Here is a 12,313-nt window from a genome sequence, read left to right as displayed (position 1 = left end):
AAAGTTTTTAACATATTTGACCCCTGTGACCTTGAATATGGGTGAACAAACTGTGTAGCCCTTCATCTCAGATGCTACTGGCCAAATATCATTACCCTAGGCATTTTGGTTATTCAGAAGAAGCTGTTTAAAGTTTTTAACATATTTGACCCCTGTGACCTTGAATATGGGTGAAGGTCATTCATTTGAACAAACTTTGTAGCCCTTCATCTCAGCATGCTACTTGCCAAATATCATCACCCTGGGCATTTTGGTTATTCAGAAGAAGTTGTTTAAAGTTTTTAAACTATTTGACCCCTGTGACCTTGAATATGGGTGAAGGTCATTCATTTGAACAAACTTTGTAGCCCTTCATCTCAGCATGCTACTTGCCAAATATCATCACCCTGGGCATTTTGGTAATTGAGAAGAAGTTGTTTAAAGTATTTAACATATTTGACCCCTGTGACCTTGAAAATGGGTGAAGGTCATTAATTAGAACAAACTTTGTAGCACTTCATCTCAGCTAGCTACTGGCCAAATATCATCACCCTGGGCATTTTGGTTATTCAGAAGAAGTTGTATAAAGTTTTTAACATATTTGACCCCTGTGACCTTGAATATGTGTGAAGGCCAGGTCATTCATCAAACACTTCGTGCCTGATGAGCTAAAAACTGAAAATATTAACACATAATTCTAAGAATTCAAATAAGTAGCTTTCCCTCTCAAGGATGTGTCTAGCTCTGTATGCTGAACAATGTATATATTCATTAAAACTGAAATTGCAGCTAAATTTTCTGTACCAATGTTCATGGAACCTTTCATTAGTTGATGTAATTATGTTATCTTTAGCAATGTGAGCATACAAATAACATGACTGACATAGTAATCACAGATAGTATCCCAAAGCACCAGGATAGTGCAAAAACAAATTTTAGACATGGATTCAACTTACAAATGTATATAGACAGTTTAATAAAGATAGATTTTCAATTTCGGGCATCTGTCAACAATCTCCAACATTATGGTTATAACATTATGTCACAATATCGATCAGCATGCTGCATTCATGGTTTCATAACTCACGACTGTTTTTGGTAGGTTTACACAGTGGCAATGTAACTATAGATATAAATACCTTTCCTATGATAGGTAGTTCCACAGAGCCCCATGAATCAGCAGTCCAGTGGACCAGCCCACTCATGAAATCTGCTGACAAAATCCCAAGTACTGGCAAACAAACAAACGCCATGATTACAAAGACAGCTTGGTATTGTTTAATGATAATGAACTAACATTCAACCTCTAATATTTCCTTTTCTGCTGAAGATTGAGTCAATGAAACTACACGTAAACTGATTCTTTAGTCTGTGCAATGAAAACGGTTACCAGTGCTAGACAATAAGACAGCCTGATAGTCTGAGACTAGTGAAATGTCCGGCTGGATTAGTGCTTCTAAAAACTGCCAGCCCAATTATGAACTGTTCATAATTTAATATCCCTTTTCATGTTGAATAATATTCAGTTAGTGAAATTTGCATATGAACTACTAGCAAGACTAACTAGTGGTTTATGAAATTAATTTTCTACAGTGCTAAAATTGATGATCACTTATTTGAGATGACACAGCCAAATTCTCAACTGCTTTAACCCATTCACCCCTGAAGACACAAATCAAAGGTTGGAACAGTTCATTATGAAAATTCAGGGGTGAATGAGAATCTCTACGTACTCTGAGTATGGAAAATGGAAATACAATTGTACACATAAAATTTAAATATTGCTTTGTCGAGTTCAAAGGATGATGGTATTGAGGCAAATATAATGAACTGTCCATGAACAGAAATTTGTAAATTTTAAGTCTGAAACTTAAATTTAGATACTACTTGATATTATTTTAGAATATTTGGTCTAAATACACATGATCCTCATATTTACTGTATTTGAAACAAGTTCCCCATCCCCAGCATCCATTTCCTTTCCTTCTCCAAGTCTCCCATCCCTTGACCAAAATTTGCCAGCTTACTTACCAGGTAAGTATATTATATTTTATGGTTATTTTTAAGAAAGAAAAAACAGTTTTTTCTAATTTCACAAAGTGCTTATTATGATTATTTGGATCAATATGGTATGTTGAGCTTGGCTTTTTAAATTTTTAAAATATTGTAGTTCCTAAAAACTGCCATCAAACTCTATACTTACAGGCAGAAGCGATGACGAAGTACCACTTGTCAAGGTGGAAATTCCAACACAACATGATAAAGTTGTGGGCGATCAATGTGGTACTAACCCCTATACAAATAGTCTCCTGGATCCGTTTGCCTGAAATTACACACAAAACAGGTCAGTCTGCAGTCACCCTGATAAATAACATTTCATTTCATTTTAAACCCATCAACTTTCGTTCCAGAAATTATAAATTTGTTGAGATATTTGAAAACTGAACACAAGTGTGTCTTTTTATTCAAACTGAACAAGAGGGGAAGGTGGAAAAGCAGTGACTGTTTTCTATTTAAAGCATTAAAAGTCTTGATCTTTGATCCAGAACCCAGAATCACAAACTTGTTTAAGGTCATGTTCAATACTTGCATAAAGTTTCATTTAAATCAAAGAAAAATGAAACCAACAGTGCCATGACAAAGACTTTCTATTCTTGGTAAGTAACTTGACCTCGGATTCATCACTGTTAAACACATGTGTTTGAGGTATTTGTGAAATAAATACTTATACATGTAAATTTTAATCTCTATCAGCAAAGAAGCTAAAAGAGTGATGGAAGATATTTTTATATTTATATTAACATACAGTTTCATCTACATCAGGAGAAACATCAATTATTTTTTTACAAAGCTAATTTCACTTATATTAGCAATAGTGACCTCGACCTTATATCCAGGAAACTGGAACGTGAACTTGAAGTTATTTCACTATTGAATACCACGTATATACTGGCTTAAGTTTTGTAGCAACAAAATGAAGAGTGAAGGAGGTAAAGTGATTATCACAAAATGAAGTGTGACACACGGATGGACAGGCAGACCTGGGCAGCACTATATGTGCCCACCCATTTTATGGAGGGGGGGGGGGGATTGGTAGAGATATAAAACTTTGAAAGGAATCAAGATTTAAATTTATTGTTAGTTACATGATTGTTAATGTCACTATTTACAAAATAGTTTGAGAACACATAAGTAAATGGAGAAAAAAATACCATAAATCAACTCATTATGTTCATTGGGCTAATCCCGTCACTTTTGATAATCTCATTAATCTGCATACAATTTTTCAGAGCCCTGGCTTTAGCTATCAAGCGTAGGATATTTCTTTCTCTGCTTTGGTATCGGGGAATACAACTGACATTATATCCAGATCTGTCTATAAATACAGACACTAGTAGAATTAGAATTCCGGATGACTATACCTATACAGAACCGTACACTTTCTATCTACAACAGTATATAATTATATATACCACTTCTACGCGACTACATCATCATTGATGACTATACCTATACAGAACCGTACACTTTCTATCTACAATAGTATATAATTATATATACCACTTCTAAGTGACTACATCATCATTGACAACATATTTATAAGTGTTAGCACCAGGTGGATGTAGCACCAGCTCTTTTGTAGTGTAACACCCACCAATATTTTGAATTCCTGTGAGAAATAGATGTATGATAATGAGTCTAGAATTACTTGGTATATATACCTATAATTTGTGTGTAAAGCACCCATTGCCTATCCTAACTTCTATTGATTCTGAATTCCTTCTGGAAGCCTATATTGTACACCAGCTATAATAAGACACACATGTATATATATGTGTATGTATAAACCTTGATCTAGAGTGCTAAACCAACTCATTCACCTCTCATCACATGACATCTATCAGAGGTTAACATCATGTGATTAGATTGGCCTCCAGTGATAGCATTAACCCCCTTATTTTTTTAATTAAAATAAGCTAAAAAGCTTGAACAGATCCCATTATTCTACTGTTTTGTCTCATAATCTAATGTGTAACCAAACTAACCACTTGCTTGGGACTCCACTTTTTAAAGGGCTAGCGATATTTATTCAGTAACATAATAAAAAAATCAAGATGTAGTAAGAATTCCCATTGAAGGAACAATATCACAGATTTGTGTATACATACAAACTCTCAATCTACTCTAGTGACGAGGGCTGTCGCACCCTATACCCCAACCCCATCACCAGACAGTTGCATGTTATCATCTCCTCTATAACAGGATGGTTCATTGGCCTACTCTATTCTGCATTGCAGAGATACGTGGGGAATCTATAGGGTAGATCAGGGGGTAATCCAGTACATGTAATAGGTACATGTACCATGCTGCAGTATTTAATAGGCAAAAAATGCCCCAAAAGGTTGTAATGAGCATATTGCATTTTATATATAGATACTGCAGCAAGAGGTCCACAAGGCCTGTCATACCTTCACCAAGTTATATATTGAATTTTGTAACAATTGTAAGAGGTCTAAATGGCCTGCCATACCCTTTAATGAGTAGATATTGCAACAAGTACTACTAGTCAAAATGAAATGTCATATCCTCATTTAGTTATATATGGTAATATTATAGCATTATAGCAAGTGGTCAAATGGGCCTGTCATATCTCAATGGGTTAAAATGATACACAGAATAATCATATACTCTTTGCTTAAATAATACATATGTGTGACTGGAATCAGTCATTTTTAGGGGCTAAAGAAAATGACACTGAGTTATATTCACTACATTACACTGCAATTTAGCTTTACTTAGTAGTCCAACTGTTGTATGCATACAGCCCTTATTGACTTACTGCAGTATTTGTTTTAACATGTCGTCAAAATGGCCCGCTATAACCCCACTGCGTTATATCATATACGCATATATATGTACATGTATGCATACATTTTAATAGAAACTGAAGTATCTATTGTTGCAACCCATGGTCCAAAGGGTATTGCAGTTATTAAATAATCAACATTTATACTACGTACATTTATACAAAAGTTTGTGCATAAGCGGGGATACTGACAGTATATGCGCATGATCATCAGGATGAGCTAATGGCCTACTACCGGTACATGTGTCAAATTTGAAGAGCCTGTGATATATGTAGTGATACAATTAAAATGTCTACACACTACTTAGTGTCCACCTAACCCTTTCATCCCTAGGTAACTTGAATAAACTCTACCATGCATTAAGTTGGATAAGTCCATTAAGGTCTACAGTGCTGAAAGGGTTAAGATACATATATCTATCTGCAACTGTGTTTTAATCATTTATACATGTACTTTGGTGTACATGCAGTTAATTATGTAGATTCAAGATGTTTGTGCATACAATTCACCTGCTTTTATTGAGCTCTTGCTTATGACTGAGATTTGGACATTATATTAGTGTACCGCAAAACAGGATTTGCCCGTTCATGTTCTAGTAAATATTATTTGTCATCATTGGTTAATTAGTCCTTAAACCGAAACGTTACTGTAAGCTACATATATATATACATGTTTTATTCAGTTTTAAGTAGATATATATACTGTGTTTGTTACCTAATTGTGATTAAATTATGTGCAATTTACACTTTAAATACAATGGAAACCTCATTAAAAATACATGTACAATGTAATTGACTCAAATATAAGGAAACGCATTTAAACAATCTGGTCTGATAAAAGACATGTTTAACAGACAGAGCATATGAAGACTATACGAAGGGGCGACATTACTTTTTGTTGTAGATAGAACTTCCCCCGATGTAAATTGTCATTGTCTTTTACAGTGTATGGTTATTTGTTATCAAACTTTTCAGTGGGCCAAGCTTCTGGCGTGTTGGTTATAAAATAAATGAATAAATAAGACAGGAAGGTAATGATCGTACCAAACACTGTACATGTGTAAGTGCTAATTATAATATAACTGTCACATAGATCTACAATGTACACCACGTGCACTGGTCCACTGCAAACAATATTAATACCATATATACTTACATTGCCAACTCTCGATTTAGGTGCACGACCACTATAAGCTTAACGTTTCCAACCAGTAAAATTGCTTACTATCCCTATATATATATTCTAAGATATAATTATTTCATTTTAAAGAAGCATTCAAACTATATCATTATAAAGGGTAAGTTTGTATCTAGGGGGGTATATACACACATTTAATTGAGGTATAAAGTCTGAGCAGGCAGAATCTCTTCCATGAAATTTCAAAAGGTTGGCAAGTATATACACATTACTACTGTCTCAGATTAACTTATCCACCCCTACATTTTTAAAGTGGACTTGCCAAGTCTTTAATCTGGTAAAGTTATATATGACTTCTGCAGTGAATGGGTTAAGTTGTAGAATACTCATACACAGGAAGGTACAATATATCATCTATATTGTGCAGTATGATGTTTTAAACACATTCCGTAATGAGTCCTTTGTAATATTGAATTAAATTCAAAATTTTGAATCATGTTTAAAGGGTCCAAAAAATTATTACCCCATAAAAACATCAAATTAGGCATTTATACCAAATAAATGAAGGGGAATCTGGTATTTCATCTAACAGCATAACTAATTAAAGGAGAATGTATCATTGATGGTGTGTCTTTTGTTGAAATTAATTCTCATTTTTGGTATTGAACTTGGCTGATTAAAAGCTCTTTTTTAATGTTAAGAACCCAAATATATATACAATACCTGTTTGATACTATTTATATTTCATGAGTGTGGCATAATATATAAATTTCAATATTTTCAGGACTTAAGTAACTATGTTTCATATATTGCTGGAACACTCATCCATAAAATACATATATATCCACAGCCTTGCCTGCCTCGCATGCATAGCCACTTATACAAATGGCCATGCATAATTCACTGTTTATAGATGTATATATAAATACAAGTCTCTAAACTTGAAACAGACATGACTGTACCTGTTTTTTAAAACAATTGTGAATTTTACATCAAGATAATTTTTGAATTAAAGGTTGTAATTATTTTTACACCAAATACTTATTTAGTCTTTTTAAATTTAATGTTGAGACAATTTCCATTTACCAGTACAGTACAACCTTTAATTAATATCCATTCCTCATTTTAAATTCACAGCTAAAAAACCAATGTCATATGCCTTTAAAAAAACATCAATGTTTTGCATAATAAATGAATGTAAATTTAGCTGTGTTAATATACTAATGAATGCAAGATGACGTGATCCAGTATAATTATTATTAGGAAGTTATAACCACATGTTTATCTGACATCTCAAGATCAGAATGTAGGAGTGTAAACGAGTGCAATGTGAGACATCAGATGTAGGAGTGTAAACGAGTGTAATGTGAGACATCAGATGTAGGAGTGTAAACGAGTGCAATGTGAGACATCAGATGTAGGAGTGTAAACGAGTGGAATGTGAGAAATCAGAGGTAGGAGTGTAAACGAGTGCAATGTGAGACATCAGATGTAGGAGTGTAAACAGGGGCAATGGGAGACATCAGATGTAGGAGTGTAAACGAGTGTAATGTGAGACATCACATGTAGGAGTGTAAACAGGTGCAATGTGAGACAGCAGATGTAGGAGTGTAAACAGGTGCAATGTGAGAAATCAGATGTAGGAGTGTAAACGAGAGGAATGTGAGAAATCAGATGTAGGAGTGTAAACGAGAGGAATGTGAGAAATCAGATGTAGGAGTGTAAACGAGAGGAATGTGAGAAATCAGAGGTAGGAGTGTAAACGAGTGCAATGTGAGACATCAGATGAAAGATTGTAAACAGGTGCAATGTGAGACATCAGATGTAGGAGCGTAAACGAGTGCAATGTGAGACATCAGATGTAGGGGTGTAAACGAGTGCAATGTGAGACATCAGATGTAGGAGTGTAGACGAGTGCAATGTGAGACATCAGATGTAGGAGTGTAGACGAGTGCAATGTGAGACATCAGATGTAGGAGTGTAGACGAGTGCAATGTGAGACATCAGATGTAGGAGTGTAGACGAGTGCAATGTGAGACATCAGATGTAGGAGTGTAGACGAGTGCAATGTGAGACATCAGATGTAGGAGTGTAGACGAGTGCAATGTGAGACATCAGATGTAGGAGTGTAAACAAGAGCAATGTGAGACATCAGATGTAGGAGTGTAAACGAGTGGAATGTGAGACATCAGATGTAGGAGTGTAAACAGGAGCAATGTGAGACATCAGATGTAGGAGTGTAAACAGGAGCAATGTGAGACATCAGATGTAGGAGTGTAAACGGGTGCAATGTGAGACATCAGATGTAGGAGTGTAAACAGGTGCAACGTGAGACATCAGATGTAGGAGTGTAAACGAGTGCAATGAGAGAAATCAGATGTAGGAGTGTAAACGAGTGGAATGTGAGAGATCAGAGGTAGGAGTGTAAACGAGTGCAATGTGAGACATCAGATATAAGATTGTAAACAGGTGCAATGTGAGACATCAAGTGGAATGTGAGAAATCAGAGGTAGGAGTGTAAACGAGTGCAATGTGAGACATCAGATATAAGATTGTAAACAGGTGCAATGTGAGACATCAGATGTAGGAGGGTAAACGAGTGCAATGTGAGACATCAGATGTAGGAGTGTAGACGAGTGCAATGTGAGACATCAGATGTAGGAGTGTAAACGAGTGAAATGTGAGACATCAGATGTAAGATTGTAAACAGGTGCAATGTGAGACATTGTAAACGAGTGCAATGTGAGACATCAGATGTAGGAGTGTAAACGGGTGCAATGTGAGACATCAGATGTAGGAGTGTAAACAGGAGCAATGTGAGACATCAGATGTAGGAGTGTAAACGAGTGGAATGTGAGACATCAGATGTAGGAGTGTAAACGAGTGGAATGTGAGAAATCAGATGTAGGAGTGTAAACGAGAGGAATGTGAGAAATCAGATGTAGGAGTGTAAACGAGTGGAATGTGAGAAATCAGAGGTAGGAGTGTAAACGAGTGCAATGTGAGACATCAGATGTAGGAGTGTAAACGAGTGCAATGTGAGACATCAGATGTAAGATTGTAAACAGGTGCAATGTGAGACATCAGATGTAGGAGTGTAAACAGGTGCAATGTGAGACATCAGATGTAGGAGTGTAAACGAGTGCAATGTGAGACATCAGATGAACATGTATGTGAGGTAGTGCTTTTACTACATACAAGTACCTACAATTGTTCTTAAAGCATTACTCATAATTATCCTTTGTTCATTTTTAATTTGCTTCCCAAAAAATTGACCGAACAGACAAAATGTCATTATAATTACCATTGACCGAACAGACAAAATGTCATCATAATTACCATAGAGCAAAATGGTGCTAAAATGTCTCAATTCTACTATTAAAACGAAACCAAACAACTGATGAGTTCAAGCAAAAAAAAAAGTTTACGCTACTGGGGTAATACACCACAATCGGTTTAATACTGGCTATATCATTAGATACAGATTCACCAACTGACCTGTAGTGTATGTAATAAATTAGCCTACACTGTACCCTAGCTATGTATACTCTATCACGTATTATACAGTATAACAGTCTCCACTGATATATATACAGGAAGTACACAGATCTGATGAAAATGTCATGCTGTACTGTATGATTCATCCAAATACTCCACCACAAATGACCATGATTGAGCAAGAAAAATAGCAAGGCTTTATCATCAACAATCTCTTAATGCAACAAGGAAATAGAGATTTGTTTATGCATGAGCTTAAAAACATTATCATCTCCCCTTATTAGTCAATGCATATATGCTTTCCACTTAATCATTTGACCTTTGACTTATAGATCTAGAGCAGTAGAGGACCCTGGGTTCATTATTGCGAGTTTTTTCTCTCATGTATTTCATAAAAGAGGGGGATATTTTGAAAATGGGGCGAAGTATTTTTTAGCATAACATTGACATAACATTGGTCAAAGGGCTAAGGTGCAAACGATGACGGACGAGGAGGTGGACTGAGGTGGGGCATCATGCTCCAAGAATAACTAGCTACCTTTGTATATAAAATGTTGCAACTTTAATATATGAAAGGTTGCAAAAGTTTCTCTAGCAGAATCACAAAACCCCTCTGACTTTATATATTATTTCCTAATATGGTATAATCTACATAAGAATCAATGATATTTTAAGCGTTTTCTTGTAATACGTATATATAACTATTGCCATTGCATTAAATAACTTTGTAGGATATATATATATGTACTCAGATTGAATTGACGGAATATATATAGTTCTTATTATGTTTATTATACATTAGGTATTACTGAGATCTAAACTAGGTTGTATTAATGCTTCACTTACAGACATTATATATATATTTATCACATAATCGGCCTGTTATCCAGTGAATTCGCCCTTATAATATTTTTACATATGTCATTAGTGTAATATACCCTTGAGCGTTTTTCATTGGTTATACCAGTCAGAAATCGATTGTGACGTCATAATATGGACAATGATGTGACGTCATAAATTGTGAATGGCGCAACCAAATGGCTGTCTCTGTTTGATTAAGCCCTCTACATTTTGGCTTTAAAACCTGTCAAAATTTAAGTTTTCTGAGTAATGTGATAAAAATTATCTTAAATTTGTTTTCATTTCATATGAGCATTTATGAAACTTGTCTTGTCGTTTCATAAAATCTCATATGATATGAAAACTCATTTAAGATCCTATATATATAGTTAGAATATTTAATTTGTATGTCCACAATGTTCACCTCAACTGAAGTTCATTTACACAGAGAGAAAACTCTTTCCTAACATCAAATCATTCCTAACAGTCTTATATGTGAAACATAAGATAGAAAATGAAAACAAACCATGACACAAACCAGGGTCCTTCAAATTGAAGATTTACGTTAAAACTAATATTGCGCCACATTGTCATCGGATCGGTAGTGAGTATTTATTATAATCACCAGGCCGTGTCCCTCGTTTTTCCATAGGTTAACCTTAACCTCTGAAGACAATGCTAGTACTTCTACAATCCATGTTCAGATGACAAACGCACACACAAACTACTTAAAAACAAGATGAACAGACCATGAAAGGAAAAAGCAACAGGATCTGATACAAACCCTGGAACACTAGATGTATGCTTTCATTTTCAAATGAGCAGACTTGCTGGTGCGAAATATTTGCAGATTTGCTGCAGTTATTTTTCGAGTTTTATTTAAGCATACGTACAGCACAGTATAGAGCTGAGATACTGTATACATCTGATTAATAATACAGCCAGTTCCTGTCATTTTGTGCTTCGATCCAGTTATCTTACACATCAATATTTATTCCACAAATTTCACCTGGGGGGCTCAGAAACTGATGTCAAGTCGTTTTCGCCCTAAATACCTATTGCCCCAGGTCGTTTCGCGCTAGGTTGTTTCGGCCTAAATAAAAATTTTTAAGGCGGAACAAGTAGTCTTACTCAAGGCCAATTCTTTTTTAAACAGGATTTTAAAAGAAATTGTTTCATACTTATTTTTTCCTTAGGTGCACATGATTACCGTCGAGCAGCAGTGCAATTATAATATTTTGTATATCGTTGCAATGTAAAATAAACTATGAAAATATCATAAAAGAGTCTAGCAAGAGTCACTTACAACTTAATGGAAGTTAACTGGGAATGAACAAATAATTGACCAGTAATTATGGCCTGGTGGGTAGCTATCCCTCTCAATTACCTCACTGATTTACATTGATTTCTGCAGAGGTCTTTAATTGATCAGCAGTTGGTTATCTGCCAACTGTCACTATGACATTTAATATTTCCAATCAGTCTAAATATCAACTCATGGTTCCCACTGTCTTTAATATATTTAAGCCACAATTAAACACCTTAACGAATACATCAGTGATTGATAAGTTATGATAACTAAAATCAACTATCAACATGGTATATTTTCACGGCATGAGAAAGTTATGAAATCGGAGCATGGTAGTTAGCAACGCAAACAACACCTTTTGTGTATTGGCTGGCAAGTTCCTGGGCTCCTGCATGCTGTGGTCCCCATCTTGGCTTCGAAACTTCCTCGGCAATTACAATCTGAGCGTTGGAGTTTGGATCCTCCTCGGTCATAGAATATTTTATAATCTCCTCTTCTGATTTTAGCACCATCTTCTCCGGTTTAGCCTGACAGCTTACTGTGAACTTTGACCTCAATCGTAGGATCGCAGTGAATAATTCTTGAAGTAAATCAAATAAGTCTCAAAATATTATACTCTATATTTCATACCTATCTAATTTTTATCATTTCGCGAAATCGTCGGTTATATTACATATTATAA

The 12,313-nt window shown here is 35.2% G+C and overlaps 1 protein-coding gene across 1 annotated transcript in view; it reads right to left on the bottom strand.

The window, feature by feature from the left end:
• The window catches only part of LOC110464778 (transmembrane protein 189-like), a 19,217-nt gene extending 7,042 nt beyond the window's left edge, over positions 1-12,175 (bottom strand). The window contains exons 1-3 of the mRNA XM_021520168.1: positions 11,987-12,175; positions 2,183-2,302; positions 1,119-1,210 (exon numbers count right to left, since the gene is read on the bottom strand). Coding sequence (XP_021375843.1) covers positions 1,119-1,210; positions 2,183-2,302; positions 11,987-12,143 — 369 coding nt within the window. The 5' untranslated portion in view covers positions 12,144-12,175. The remainder of the gene's footprint in view (positions 1-1,118; positions 1,211-2,182; positions 2,303-11,986) is intronic.
• Between the last annotated feature and the right edge of the window lie 138 nt (positions 12,176-12,313).

Source organism: Mizuhopecten yessoensis, unplaced genomic scaffold, assembly GCF_002113885.1.
Source record: "Mizuhopecten yessoensis strain PY_sf001 unplaced genomic scaffold, ASM211388v2 scaffold11033, whole genome shotgun sequence".
Lineage (NCBI taxonomy): Eukaryota > Metazoa > Mollusca > Bivalvia > Pectinida > Pectinidae > Mizuhopecten > Mizuhopecten yessoensis.
Note: the sequence above shows the minus strand (reverse complement) of the source record. Positions and strands in the feature narration are given on the sequence as shown.